General features: G+C 46.7%; 1 protein-coding gene across 4 annotated transcripts in view; it reads right to left on the bottom strand.

The window, feature by feature from the left end:
* Positions 1 to 15,986, bottom strand: part of LOC146041960 (anoctamin-7-like) — a 65,652-nt gene extending 49,666 nt beyond the window's left edge. Inside the window, exons 1-3 of one of the 4 annotated variants that reach the window (XM_083161840.1) lie at positions 15,770 to 15,986; positions 13,139 to 13,314; positions 3,452 to 3,554 (exon numbers count right to left, since the gene is read on the bottom strand). In XM_083161840.1, coding sequence (XP_083017966.1) covers positions 3,452 to 3,554; positions 13,139 to 13,258 — 223 coding nt within the window. In that variant the 5' untranslated portion in view covers positions 13,259 to 13,314; positions 15,770 to 15,986. Of the gene's footprint in view, positions 1 to 3,451; positions 3,555 to 13,138; positions 13,339 to 15,769 lie in introns of all 4 variants that reach the window. The other 3 variants (XM_083161837.1, XM_083161839.1, XM_083161838.1) reach the window with 3 other exon arrangements.
* Positions 15,987 to 16,192: the final 206 nt, after the last annotated feature.

Consider the following 16,192-nt stretch of genomic DNA (forward strand, 5'->3'; position numbering starts at 1 on the left):
TATGCTGGGTGTAACTCTCAGGATCTGTACCTATGCTGTATGGATGTGCCATGTGCACAGTATCACTCCTCGTGTCCTAACTGTATGCTGGGTGTAACTCTCAGGATCTGTACCTATGCTGTATGGATGCGTCATGTGCACAGTATCACTCCTCGTGTCCTAACTGTATGCTGGGTGTAACTCTCAGGATCTGTACCTATGCTGTATGGATGCGTCATGTGCACAGTATCACTACTCATGTCCTAACTGTATGCTGGGTGTAACTCTCAGGATCTGTACCTATGCTGTATGGATGCGCCATGTGCACAGTATCACTCCTCGTGTCCTAACTGTATGCTGGGTGTAACTCTCAGGGTCTGTACCTATGCTGTATGGATGCGCCATGTGCACAGTATCACTCCTTGTGTACTAACTGTATGCTGGGTGTAACTCTCAGGATCTGTACCTATGCTGTATGGATGTGCCATGTGCACAGTATCACTCCTCGTGTCCTAACTGTATGCTGGGTGTAACTCTCAGGATCTGTTCCTATGCTGTATGGATGCGCCGTGTGCACAGTATCACTCCTCGTGTACTAACTGTATGCTGGGTGTAACTCTCAGGATCTGTACCTATGCTGTATGGATGCGCCATGTGCACAGTATCACTTCTCGTGTCCTAACTGTATGCTGGGTGTAACTCTCAGGATCTGTTCCTATGCTGTATGGATGCGCCATGTGCACAGTATCACTACTCGTGTCCTAACTGTATGCTGGGTGTAACTCTCAGGATCTGTACCTATGCTGTATGGATGCGCCGTGTGCACAGTATCACTACTCGTGTCCTAACTGTATGCTAGGTGTAACTCTCAGGATCTGTACCTATGCTGTATGGATGTGCCATGTGCACAGTATCACTACTCGTGTCCTAACTGTATGCTGAGTGTAACTCTCAGGATCTGTACCTATGCTGCATGGATGCGCCATGTGCACAGTATCACTTCTCGTGTCCTAACTGTATGCTGGTGTAACTCTCAGGATCTGTACCTACTGTATGCTGCATGGATGCGCCATGTGCACAGTATCACTTCTCGTGTCCTAACTGTATGCTGGGTGTAACTCTCAGGATCTGTACCTATGCTGTATGGATGTGCCATGTGCACAGTATCACTCCTCGTGTCCTAACTGTATGCTGGGTGTAACTCTCAGGATCTGTACCTATGCTGTATGGATGCGTCATGTGCACAGTATCACTCCTCGTGTCCTAACTGTATGCTGGGTGTAACTCTCAGGATCTGTACCTATGCTGTATGGATGCGTCATGTGCACAGTATCACTCCTCGTGTCCTAACTGTATGCTGGGTGTAACTCTCAGGATCTGTACCTATGCTGTATGGATGCGCCATGTGCACAGTATCACTCCTCGTGTCCTAACTGTATGCTGGGTGTAACTCTCAGGATCTGTACCTATGCTGTATGGATGCGTCATGTGCACAGTATTACTCCTCGTGTCCTAACTGTATGCTGGGTGTAACTCTCAGGATCTGTACCTATGCTGTATGGATGCGCCGTGTGCACAGTATCACTCCTCGTGTCCTAACTGTATGCTGGTGTAACTCTCAGGATCTGTACCTACTGTATGCTGCATGGATGCGCCATGTGCACAGTATCACTTCTCGTGTCCTAACTGTATGCTGGGTGTAACTCTCAGGATCTGTACCTATGCTGTATGGATGTGCCATGTGCACAGTATCACTCCTCGTGTCCTAACTGTATGCTGGGTGTAACTCTCAGGATCTGTACCTATGCTGTATGGATGCGTCATGTGCACAGTATCACTCCTCGTGTCCTAACTGTATGCTGGGTGTAACTCTCAGGATCTGTACCTATGCTGTATGGATGCGTCATGTGCACAGTATCACTCCTCGTGTCCTAACTGTATGCTGGGTGTAACTCTCAGGATCTGTACCTATGCTGTATGGATGCGCCATGTGCACAGTATCACTCCTCGTGTCCTAACTGTATGCTGGGTGTAACTCTCAGGGTCTGTACCTATGCTGTATGGATGCGCCATGTGCACAGTATCACTCCTTGTGTACTAACTGTATGCTGGGTGTAACTCTCAGGATCTGTACCTATGCTGTATGGATGTGCCATGTGCACAGTATCACTCCTCGTGTCCTAACTGTATGCTGGGTGTAACTCTCAGGATCTGTTCCTATGCTGTATGGATGCGCCGTGTGCACAGTATCACTCCTCGTGTACTAACTGTATGCTGGGTGTAACTCTCAGGATCTGTACCTATGCTGTATGGATGTGCCATGTGCACAGTATCACTACTCGTGTCCTAACTGTATGCTGAGTGTAACACTCAGGATCTGTTCCTATGCTGTATGGATGCGTCATGTGCACAGTATCACTACTCGTGTCCTAACTGTATGCTGGTGTAACTCTCAGGATCTGTACCTATGCTGTATGGATGCGCCGTGTGCACAGTATCACTACTCGTGTCCTAACTGAATGCTGGGTGTAACTCTCAGGATCTGTTCCTATGCTGTATGGATGCGCCATGTGCACAGTATCACTACTCGTGTCCTAACTGTATGCTGGGTGTAACTCTCAGGATCTGTTCCTATGCTGTATGGATGCGCCGTGTGCACAGTATCACTCCTCGTGTACTAACTGTATGCTGGGTGTAACTCTCAGGATCTGTACCTATGCTGTATGGATGTGCCATGTGCACAGTATCACTACTCGTGTCCTAACTGTATGCTGGTGTAACTCTCAGGATCTGTACCTATGCTGCATGGATGCGCCATGTGCACAGTATCACTTCTCGTGTCCTAACTGTATGCTGGTGTAACTCTCAGGATCTGTACCTACTGTATGCTGCATGGATGCGCCATGTGCACAGTATCACTTCTCGTGTCCTAACTGTATGCTGGGTGTAACTCTCAGGATCTGTACCTATGCTGTATGGATGTGCCATGTGCACAGTATCACTCCTCGTGTCCTAACTGTATGCTGGGTGTAACTCTCAGGATCTGTACCTATGCTGTATGGATGCGTCATGTGCACAGTATCACTCCTCGTGTCCTAACTGTATGCTGGGTGTAACTCTCAGGATCTGTACCTATGCTGTATGGATGCGTCATGTGCACAGTATCACTCCTCGTGTCCTAACTGTATGCTGGGTGTAACTCTCAGGATCTGTACCTATGCTGTATGGATGCGTCATGTGCACAGTATCACTACTCATGTCCTAACTGTATGCTGGGTGTAACTCTCAGGATCTGTACCTATGCTGTATGGATGCGCCATGTGCACAGTATCACTCCTCGTGTCCTAACTGTATGCTGGGTGTAACTCTCAGGATCTGCTCCTATATTGTACGGATGCATCATGTGCACAGTACTACTCCTCTTGTCCTAACTGTATGCAATGCTGAGTACCTCTCCATAGTAGCGTCTTACCAATTGGGGTTTTCCCATCTTTGAACAAGTTGCCACTGAAGTTAGGAACGTAAAGGTCTGTACACGGGATATATATTGGTTCTTCATCATCATCCTCGGCATACTGCGCACAGAAGAAAGCGTGATAAAGGTATTTGTATAGTGGTATTGATAATTCCCCACCTAGTGCTTATATACAGGAGAACTGATACTTCCCTACCTAGTGCTTATACTGTATATAGCAGTAATGATACCTCCTTAGCTAGTGCTTACATACAGGAGTACTGATACTTCCCTACCTAGTGCTTATATACAGGAGTACTGATACTTCTCTATCTAGTGCTTATGCAGGAGTACTTATACTTCCCTGCCTAGAGCTTATATACAGGAGTACTGATACTTCCCTATCTAGTTCTTATATACAGGAGTACTGATACTTCCCTAACTAGTGCTTATATACGGGAGTACTGATACTTCCCTACCTAGTGCTTATATGCAGGAGCACTGATACTTCTCTATCTAGTGCTTATATGCAGGAGCACTGATACTTCCTTACCTAGTGCTTATATACAGGAGCACTGATACTTCCTTACCTAGTGCTTATACTGTATATATAGCAGTACTGATACTTCCCAACCTAGTGCTTATATAAGAGTACTGATACTTCCCTACGTAGTGCTTATATACAGGAGTACTGATACTTCCCTACCTGGTGCTTATATACAGGAGTACTGATACTTCTCTATCTAGTACTTACACAGGAGTACTAATACTTCCCTACCTAGTGCTTATATATAGAAGTGCTAATAAATCCCTATCTAGAGCTTATATACAAGAGTACTGATACTTCCCTACCTAGTGCTTATACTGTATATAGCAGTACTGATACTTCCCAACCTAGTGCTTATATACAGGAGTACTAATACTTCCCTACCTAGTGCTTTTATACAAGAGTACTAATACTTGTCTATCTAGTGCTTATACAGGAGTACTGATACTTCTCTTTCTAGTGCTTATATACAGGAGTACTGATACTTCTCTATCTAGTACTTATGCAGGAGTACTGATACTTCCCTACCTAGTGCTTATATACAGGAGTACTGATATTTCCCTATCTAGTACTTATACAGGAGTACTGATACTTCCCTACCTAGTGCTTATATACAGGAGTACTGATACTTCCCTACCTAGTGCTTATATACATGAGTACTGATACGTCTCTACCTAGTGCTTATATACAGGAGTACTGATACTTCACTGCCTAGTGCTTATATACAGGAGTACTGATATTTCCTGATCTAGTACTTATACAGGAGTACTGATACTTGTCTATCTAGTGCTTATACAGGAGTACTGATACTTCCCTACCTAGTGCTTATATACAGGAGTACTGATACTTTCCTATCTAGTGCTTATACAGGAGTACTGATACTTCCCTATCTAGTGCTTATACTGTATATAGCAGTACTGATACTTCCCTAGCTATGCTTATATACAGGAGTACTGATATTTCCCTGCCTAGTGCTTATATACAGGAGTACTGATACTTCCCTACCTAGTGCTTATACAGGAGTACTGATACTTCCCTATCTAGTGCTTACACTGTATATAGCAGTAATGATACCTCCTTAGCTAGTGCTTATATACAGGAGTACTGATACTTCCCTGTCTAGTGCTTATACAGGATTACTGATACTTCCCTACCTAGTGCTTATACAGGAGTACTGATACTTCCTTACCTAGTGCTTATATACAGGAGAACTGATACTTCCCCATCTAGTGCTTATATTGTATATAGCAGTACTGATACTTCCCTACCTAGTGCTTATACTGTATATAGCAGTACTAATACTTCCCTACCTAGTGCTTATATACAGGAGTACTGATACTTCCCTATCTAGTAATTATACAGGAGTACTGATACTTCCCTATCTAGTGCTTATACTGTATATAGCAGTACTGATACTTCCCTACCTAGTGCTTATATAAAGGAGTACTGATACTTCCCTACCTAATGCTTATATAAAGGAGTACTGATACTTCCCTACCTAGTGCTTATATACAGGAGTACTGATACTTCTCTATCTAGTGCTTATACAGGAGTACTGATACTTCCCTCCCTAGTGCTTATACAGGAGTACTGATACTTCCCTATCTAGTGCTTATACAGGAGTACTGATACTTCCCTATCTAGTGCTTATACTGTATATAGCAGTAATGATACCTCCTTAGCTAGTGCTTATATACAGGAGTACTGATACTTCCCTGTCTAGTGCTTATACAGGATTACTGATACTTTCCTACCTAGTGCTTATACAGGAGTACTGATACTTCCTTACCTAGTGCTTATATACAGGAGAACTGATACTTCCCCATCTAGTGCTTATATTGTATATAGCAGTACTGATACTTCCCTACCTAGTGCTTATATACAGGAGTACTGATACTTCCCTACCTAGTGCTTATATACAGGAGTACTGATACTTCCCTATCTAGTGCTTATACTGTATATAGCAGTACTAATACTTCCCTACCTAGTGCTTATATACGGGAGTACTGATACTTCCCTACCTAGTGCTTATATACAGGAGTACTGATACTTCTCTATTTAGTACTTATACAGGAGTACTGATAGTTCCCTGCCTAGTGCTTTTACAGGAGTACTGATACTTATCTATTTAGTGCTTATATACAGGAGTACTAATAATTCCCTACCTAGTGCTTATATACAAGAGTACTGATACTTCCCTGCCTAATGCTTATACATGAGTACTGATAGTTCCCGGCCTAGTACTTATACAGGAGTACTGATACTTCCCTGCCTATTGCTTAAATAGGAGTACTGATACTTCCTGCGTATTGCTTATATACAGGAGTACTGATCCATTCCTACCTAGTGCTTATATAGGAGTACTTATTCTCCCCTGCCTAGTGCTTATATACAGGAGTACTGGTACTTCTCTTTCTAGTGCTTATATACAGGAGTACTAATACTTCTCTATCTAGTACTTATGCAGGAGTACTGATACTTCCCTACCTAGTGCTTATATACAGGAGTACTGATAATTCCCTATATAGTGCTTATATACAGGAGTACTGATACTTCCCTATATAGTGCTTATACATAGGAGTACTAATACTTCCCTGCCTAGTGCTTTCATAGGAGTTCTGATACTTCCCTGCCTAGTGCTTATATACTGTAGTACTGATACTTCCCTATATAGTGCTTATACATAGTACTTATACTTCCCTGCCTAGTGTTTACATAGGAGTACTGATGCTTCCCCACCTATTGCTTACATAGGAGTACTGATGCTTTCACACCTAGTGCCTACATAAGAGTGCTGATGCTTCCCCACCTATTGCTTACATAGGAGTACTGATGCTTCCCCACCTAGTGCTTATATACAGGAGCACTGATACTTCCCTACCTACTGATTATATACAGGAGTACTGATACTTCTCCGTCTAGTGCTTATACAGGAGTACTGATACTTCTCTATCTAGTGCTTATACAGGAGTACTGATACTTCTCTATCTAGTGCTTATACAGGAGTACTGATACTTCCCTCCCTAGTGCTTATACAGGAGTACTGATACTTCCCCATCTAGTGCTTATACAGGAGTACTGATACTTCCCTATATAGTGCTTATACTGTATATAGCAGTAATGATACCTCCTTAGCTAGTGCTTATATACAGGAGTACTGATACTTCCCTGTCTAGTGCTTATACAGGATTACTGATACTTCCCTGTCTAGTGCTTATACAGGATTACTGATACTACCCTGTCTAGTGCTTATACAGGATTACTGATACTTCCTTACCTAGTGCTTATATACAGGAGAACCGATACTTCCCCATCTAGTGCTTATATTGTATATAGCAGTACTGATACTTCCCTACCTAGTGCTTATATACAGGAGTACTGATACTTCCCTACCTAGTGCTTATATACAGGAGTACTGATACTTCCCTGCCTAATGCTTATACATGAGTACTGATAGTTCCCTGCCTAGTACTTATACAGGAGTACTGATACTTCCCTACCTAGTGCTTAAATAGGAGTACTGATACTTCCTGCGTATTGCTTATATACAGGAGTACTGATACTTCCCTGCCTAGTGCTTATATACTGGAGTACTGATACTTCCCTATATAGTGCTTATACATAGTACTTATACTTCCCTGCCTAGTGCTTACATAGGAGTACTGATGCTTCCCCACCTAGTGCTTACATAGGAGTACTGATGCTTCCACACCTAGTGCTTACATAGAAGTACAGATGCTTCCCCACCTAGTGCCTACATAGGAGTACTGATGCTTCCCCACCTAGTGCTTATATACAGGAGCACTGATACTTCCCTACCTACTGATTATATACAGGAGTACTGATACTTCTATATCTAGTGCTTATACAGGAGTACTGATACTTCCCTACCTAGTGCTTATATACAGGAGTACTGATACTTCTCTATCTAGTGCTTATACAGGAGTATTGATACTTCCCTCCCTAGTGCTTATACAGGAGTACTGATACTTCCCTATCTAGTGCTTATACAGGAGTACTGATACTTTCCTATCTAGTGCTTATACTGTATATAGCAGTAATGATACCTCCTTAGCTAGTGCTTATATACAGGAGTACTGATACTTCCCTGTCTAGTGCTTATACAGGAGTACTGATACTTCCCTATATAGTGCTTATACTGTATATAGCAGTAATGATACCTCCTTAGCTAGTGCTTATATACAGGAGTACTGATACTTCCCTGTCTAGTGCTTATACAGGATTACTGATACTTCCTTACCTAGTGCTTATATACAGGAGAACTGATACTTCCCCATCTAGTGCTTATATTGTATATAGCAGTACTGATACTTCCCTACCTAGTGCTTATATACAGGAGTACTGATACTTCCCTACCTACTGCTTATATACAGGAGTACTGATACTTCCTTATCTAGTGCTTATACTGTATATAGCAGTACTAATACTTCCCTACCTAGTGCTTATATACAGGAGTACTGATACTTCCCTACCTAGTGCTTATATACAGGAGTACTGATACTTCTCTATCTAGTGCTTATACAGGAGTACTGATAGTTCCCTGCCTAGTGCTTTTACTGGAGTACTGATACTTATCTATCTAGTGCTTATATACAGGAGTACTAATAATTCCCTACCTAGTTCTTATACTGTATATAGCAGTACTGATACTTCCCTATCTAGTGCTTATATACAGGAGTACTGATAATTCCCTACCTAGTGCTTAAATAGGAGTACTGATACTTCCTGCGTATTGCTTATATACAGGAGTACTGATACTTCCCTGCCTCATGCTTATATACAGGATTACTGATCCATCCCTACCTAGTTCTTATATAGGAGTACTTATCCTCCCCTGCCTAGTGCTTATATACAGGAGTACTGATACTTCCCTACCTAGTGCTTATATACAGGAGTACTGATACTTCCCTACCTAGTGCTTATATACAGGAGTACTGATACTTCCCTACCTAGTGCTTATATACAGGAGTACTGATACTTCCCTACATAGTGTTTACACATAGGAGTACTGATACTTCCCTATATAGTGCTTATATACAGGAGTACTGATACTTCCCTATATAGTGCTTATACATAGGAGTACTAATACTTCCCTGCCTAGTGCTTATATACTGGAGTACTGATACTTCCCTATATAGTGCTTATACATAGTACTTATACTTCCCGGCCTAGTGCTTACATAGGAGTACTGATGCTTCCCGCCTAGTGCTTACATAGGAGTACTGATGCTTCCCCTCCTAGTGCTTACATAGGAGTACTGATGCTTCCCCGCCTAGTGCTTACATAGGAGTACTGATGCTTCCCCTCCTAGTGCTTACATAGGAGTACTGATGCTTCCCCTCCTAGTGCTTACATAGGAGTACTGATGCTTCCCCTCCTAGTGCTTACATAGGAGTACTGATGCTTCCCCTCCTAGTGCTTACATAGGAGTACTGATGCTTCCCCTTCTAGTGTTTACATAGGAGTACTGATGCTTCCCCTCCTAGTGCTTACATAGGAGTACTGATGCTTCCCCTCCTAGTGCTTACATAGGAGTACTGATGCTTCCCCTCCTAGTGCTTACATAGGAGTACTGATGCTTCCCCTCCTAGTGCTTACATAGGAGTACTGATGCTTCTCCGCCTAGTGCCTACATAGGAGTACTGATGCTTCCCCTCCTAGTGCTTACATAGGAGTACTGATGCTTCTCCGCCTAGTGCTTACATAGGAGTACTGATGCTTCCCCTTCTAGTGCTTACATAGGAGTACTGATGCTTCCCCTCCTAGTGCTTACATAGGAGTACTGATGCTTCTCCGCCTAGTGCTTACATAGGAGTACTGATGCTTCCCCTTCTAGTGCTTACATAGGAGTACTGATGCTTCCCCTCCTAGTGCTTACATAGGAGTACTGATGCATCCCCTCCTAGTGCTTACATAGGAGTACTGATGCTTCCCCTCCTAGTGCTTACATAGGAGTACTGATGCTTCCCCTCCTAGTGCTTACATAGGAGTACTGATGCTTCCCCGCCTAGTGCTTACATAGGAGTACTGATACTTCCCCGCCTAGTGCTTACATAGGAGTACTGATACTTCCCCGCCTAGTGCTTACATAGGAGTACTGATACTTCCCCTCCTAGTGCTTACATAGGAGTACTGATGCTTCTCCGCCTAGTGCCTACATAGGAGTACTGATGCTTCCCCTCCTAGTGCTTACATAGGAGTACTGATGCTTCTCCGCCTAGTGCTTACATAGGAGTACTGATGCTTCCCCTCCTAGTGCTTACATAGGAGTACTGATGCTTCCCCGCCTAGTGCTTACATAGAAGTACTGATGCTTCCCCGCCTAGTGCTTACATAGGAGTACTGATGCTTCCCCTCCTAGTGCTTACATAGGAGTACTGATGCTTCCCCTCCTAGTGCCTACATAGGAGTACTGATGCTTCCCCTCCTAGTGCTTACATAGGAGTACTGATGCTTCCCCGCCTAGTGCTTACATAGGAGTACTGATGCTTCCCCTCCTAGTGCTTACATAGGAGTACTGATGCTTCCCCTCCTAGTGCTTACATAGGAGTACTGATGCTTCCCCTCCTAGTGCTTACATAGGAGTACTGATGCTTCCCCTCCTAGTGCTTACATAGGAGTACTGATGCTTCCCCTCCTAGTGCTTACATAGGAGTACTGATGCTTCCCCTCCTAGTGCTTACATAGGAGTACTGATGCTTCCCCTCCTAGTGCTTACATAGGAGTACTGATGCTTCCCCTCCTAGTGCTTACATAGGAGTACTGATGCTTCCCCGCCTAGTGCTTACATAGGAGTACTGATGCTTCCCCTCCTAGTGCTAACATAGGAGTACTGATGCTTCCCCTCCTAGTGCTTACATAGGAGTACTGATACTTCCCCGCCTAGTGCTTACATAGGAGTACTGATGCTTTCACACCTAGTGCTTACATAGGAGTACTGATGCTTCCCCTCCTAGTGCTTACATAGGAGTACTGATGCTTCCCCTCCTAGTGCTTACATAGGAGTACTGATGCTTCCCCTCCTAGTGCTTACATAGGAGTACTGATGCTTCCCCTCCTAGTGCTTACATAGGAGTACTGATGCTTCCCCTCCTAGTGCTTACATAGGAGTACTGATGCTTCCCCGCCTAGTGCTTACATAGGAGTACTGATGCTTCCCCTCCTAGTGCTAACATATTTGTACTGATGCTTCCCCTCCTAGTGCTTACATAGGAGTACTGATACTTCCCCGCCTAGTGCTTACATAGGAGTACTGATGCTTTCACACCTAGTGCTTACATAGGAGTACTGATGCTTCCCCTCCTAGTGCTTACATAGGAGTACTGATGCTTCCCCTCCTAGTGCCTACATAGGAGTACTGATACTTCCCCGCCTAGTGCTTACATAGGAGTACTGATGCTTCCCCTCCTAGTGCTTACATAGGAGTACTGATGCTTCCCCTCCTAGTGCTTACATAGGAGTACTGATGCTTCCCCTCCTAGTGCTTACATAGGAGTACTGATGCTTCCCCGCCTAGTGCTTACATAGGAGTACTGATGCTTCCCCTCCTAGTGCTAACATAGGAGTACTGATGCTTCCCCTCCTAGTGCTTACATAGGAGTACTGATACTTCCCCGCCTAGTGCTTACATAGGAGTACTGATGCTTTCACACCTAGTGCTTACATAGGAGTACTGATGCTTCCCCTCCTAGTGCTTACATAGGAGTACTGATGCTTCCCCTCCTAGTGCTTACATAGGAGTACTGATGCTTCCCCTCCTAGTGCTTACATAGGAGTACTGATGCTTCCCCTCCTAGTGCTTACATAGGAGTACTGATGCTTCCCCTCCTTGTGCTTACATAGGAGTACTGATGCTTCCACACCTAGTGCTTACATAGGAGTACTGATGCTTCCCCGCCTAGTGCTTACATAGGAGTACTGATGCTTCCCCTCCTAGTGCTTACATAGGAGTATTGATACTTCCCCGCCTAGTGCTTACATAGGAGTACTGATGCTTCCCCTCCTAGTGCTTACATAGGAGTACTGATGCTTCCCCTCCTAGTGCTTACATAGGAGTACTGATGCTTCCCCTCCTAGTGCTTACATAGGAGTACTGATGCTTCCCCTCCTAGTGCTTACATAGGAGTACTGATGCTTCCACGCCTAGTGCTTACATAGGAGTACTGATGCTTCCCCGCCTAGTGCTTACATAGGAGTACTGATGCTTCCCCGCCTAGTGCTTACATAGGAGTACTGATGCTTCCCCGCCTAGTGCCTACATAGGAGTATTGATGCTTCCCCTCCTAGTGCTTACATAGGAGTACTGATGCTTCCCCGCCTAGTGCTTACATAGGAGTACTGATGCTTCCCCTCCTAGTGCTTACATAGGAGTACTGATGCTTCCCCGCCTAGTGCTTACATAGGAGTACTGATGCTTCCCCGCCTAGTGCTTACATAGGAGTACTGATGCTTCCCCGCCTAGTGCCTACATAGGAGTATTGATGCTTCCCCTCCTAGTGCTTACATAGGAGTACTGATACTTCCCCGCCTAGTGCTTACATAGGAGTACTGATGCTTCCCCTCCTAGTGCTTACATAGGAGTACTGATGCTTCCCCTCCTAGTGCTTACATAGGAGTACTGATGCTTCTCCGCCTAGTGCTTACATAGGAGTACTGATGCTTCCCCTCCTAGTGCTTACATAGGAGTACTGATGCTTCCCCTCCTAGTGCTTACATAGGAGTACTGATGCTTCCCCTCCTAGTGCTTACATAGGAGTAATGATGCTTCCCCGCCTAGTGCCTACATAGGAGTATTGATGCTTTCCCTCCTAGTGCTTACATAGGAGTACTGATGCTTCCACGCCTAGTGCTTACATAGGAGTACTGATGCTTCCCCACCTAGTGCTTACATAGGAGTACTGATACTTCCCCTCCTAGTGCTTACATAGGAGTACTGATGCTTCCCCTCCTAGTGCTTACATAGGAGTACTGATACTTCCCCTCCTAGTGCTTACATAGGAGTACTGATACTTCCCCGCCTAGTGCTTACATAGGAGTACTGATACTTCCCCGCCTAGTGCTTACATAGGAGTACTGATACTTCCCCACCTAGTACTGATACTCCTCTCTAGAATTGTATATAGATTATGCATCCTTACATATCCGCCATTAGCAACACAACCGGGGGATTCTCCAAGAATTTCTGTTTCCTCTCTCTCTAAATCCACCAAAGAACTTGTGTCAAGGTCCGACCAGTCCGACAGCTTCCTCCGATACATGGCGGCCGGCTGCTACATGTCCTGCATGGGAGATCTGCAGGCAGATGTGGCTCCAGCTGGGTAGAAAGCAGAAAGTCTGGCTGAAAGATGCAGTATGGTGTCAGGGGGGTGCACCAAGAGAGAGAGTCTGGGGAGGGTGACAGGAGGGGGCGTCAGGAGGGTACACCAGGAGAGAGAGTCTGGGGAGGGTGACAAGAGAGGCTGTCAGGAGAGGGTGTCAGGGGGGTGCACCAAGAGAGAGAGTCTGGGGAGGGTGACAAGAGGGGGCGTCAGGAGGGTGCACCAGGAGAGAGAGTCTGGGGAGGGTGACAAGAGGGGGCGTCAGGAGGGTACACCAGGAGAGAGAGTCTGGGGAGGGTGACAGGAGGGGGCGTCAGGAGGGGTACACCAGGAGAGAGAGTCTGTGGAGGGTGACAAGAGAGGGTGTCAGGAGGGGATGACAGGAGAGGGTGTCGGGGTATACCAGGAGAGAGTTTGGGGAGGGTGACAGGAGGTGATGAGATGAGAGGGTGTCAGGGGGATGCACCAGGAGTGAGTGTCTGGGGAGGGTGTCAGGAGGGGATGACAGGAGAGGGTGTTGGGGGGTGCATCAGGAGAGAGTTAGGGGAGGGTGACAGGAGGTGATGAGAGGAGAGAGTGTCGGGGAGGATGACAGGAGGGGGTGTCAGGAGGGGATGACAGAAGGGGGTGTCAGGGGAGGGTGTCAGGAAGATGCATCAGGAGAGAGAGTCTGGGGAGGGTGACAGGAGAGGTTGTCAGTAGGGGATGACAGGAGAGGGTGTCGGGGTATACCAGGAGAGAGTTTGGGGAGGGTGACAGGAGGTGATGACAGGAGAGGGTGTCAGGGGGGTGCACCAGGAGGGAGTGTCTGGGGAGGGTGTCATGAGGGGATGACAGGAGAGGGTGTTGGGGGGTGCATCAGGAGAGAGTTTGGGGAGGGTGACAGGAAGTGATGAGAGGAGAGGGTGTCAGGGGGGTGCACCAGGAGAGAGTGTCGGGGAGGATGACAGGAGAGCGTGTCAGAAGGGGGTGTCAGGAGGGGATGACAGGAGAGGGTGTTGGGGGGGTGCATCAGGAGAGAGTTTGGGGAGGGTGACAGGAAGTGATGAGAGGAGAGGGTGTCAGGGGGGTGCACCAGGAGAGAGTGTCGGGGAGGATGACAGGAGAGCATGTCAGAAGGGGGTGTCAGGGTAGGGTGTCTGGAGGAAATGACAGGAGGGGATGACCGGGGAGGGTTTCAGGAGGGGATGATAGGAGGGATGACAGGGGAGGGTGTCAGGAGGGGATGATAGGAGGGTATGACAGGGGAGGGTGTCAGGAGGGTACACCAGAAGGGGTTGGGATCATTTGGTCTACAGCATGATAGGTTGACACCATTAGGTCGACATGGGAAAAGGTCGACCTGGGTGTAGGTCGACATGGGGAAAGGTCGACATGGTTCTAGGTCGAAAGGTCATTAGTTTGACAGGTCGTTAGTTTGAAAGGTCATTAGTTTGACCTGAATGTCAACACAGTCAACATGGACACAGTTTAAAGTGCACTGCATCCCCTCGCATCGCTCGCAACACTATTTTATTCTCCCACCACGCCCTAGTGGACGGTTGGGCATGAAATACCGCCTGTCGGCACATGTCGGCTCAAAAAACAGTGAGAAACCCCATGTCGACCTTTTGACTGTCGACCTAGACACTGTCAAACTAACGACCTGTCGAACTAGTGACCTTTCAACCTAGACCCATGTCGACCTAATGACTGTCTATCATCATGCTGTAGACCAAATGACCGCATCCCACCAGAAGAGAGAGTCTGGGGGGGTGACAGGAGGTGATGAGGGTGTCAGGGGGTGCACCAGAAGAGAGTGTCTGGGGAGGGTGACAGGAGGTGATGAGGGTGTCAGGGGGTGCACCAGGAGAGAGTGTCTGGGGAGGGTGACAGGAGGGGATGACAGGAAGAGATGACATGAGAGAGTGTCAGGGGGGGTACACCATGAGAGATAGTCTGGGGAGGGTGACAGGAGAGGGTGTCAGGAGATGATGACAGGAGAGGGTGTCAGGGGGGTGCACCGTGAGAGATAGTCTGAGTGGGGAGGGTGACAGGAGGGAGTGTCAGGAGCGGATGACAGAGGAGGGTCTCAGGAGGTGATGACAGGAGAGGGTGTCAGGGGGGTGCACCAGGAGAGAGTGTCTGGGGAGGGTGACAGGCGAGGGTGTCAGGGGGGTGCACCAGGAGAGAGTGTCTGGGGAGGGTGACAGGAGCGGATGACAGGCCAAGGGATCAGGGGGGTGCACCAGGAGAGAGTATCTGGGGAGGGTGACAGGATAGGGTGTTAGGAAGGGATTACAGGCCAAGGTATCAGGAGGTGATGACCGGCCAGGGTGTCAGGAGGGGGTGTCAGTAGGTGATGACAGGCCAGGGTGTAAGGAGGAGATGACAGGCCAGGGTGTCAGGAGAGGATGACAGGAGAGGGTGACGGAAGTGAATGCTTGCAGTCCTGGCCTGTATTGTCCTCACCTGAGCTCCAGCAATGGAGAGGTCTCAGCGATGCGTCTGCTGCAGTCCTGTCTCTGGAGGGAAGCAGCTCAGTAATTGCAGAGATACTACAGCAGGGAGTATTCCCAGCACCGCTGGAGGAGGAGACCTCGGTGTGTCAGCATAGATGAGCCGGAGCCCCCTCCTCCTGCACATACAGGGGATGATCTCGCCCTGTGCAATGATCTGCAGTGGTTACAGCACATACAGAGGATGCTCTCACTCTGCGCAATGCTCTGCAGCAGTTACAGCACATACAGAGGATGCTCTCACTATGCGCAATGCTCTGCAGTGGTCACAGCACATACAGGGGATGCACAATGCTCTGCAGCGGTGACAGCACATACAGGGGATGCACAATGCTCTGCAGCGGTGACAGCACATACAGGGGATGCACAATGCTCT

This window comes from Crinia signifera, chromosome 19 (assembly GCF_055691185.1).
Source record: "Crinia signifera chromosome 19, ASM5569118v1, whole genome shotgun sequence".
NCBI classification, from domain to species: domain Eukaryota; kingdom Metazoa; phylum Chordata; class Amphibia; order Anura; family Myobatrachidae; genus Crinia; species Crinia signifera.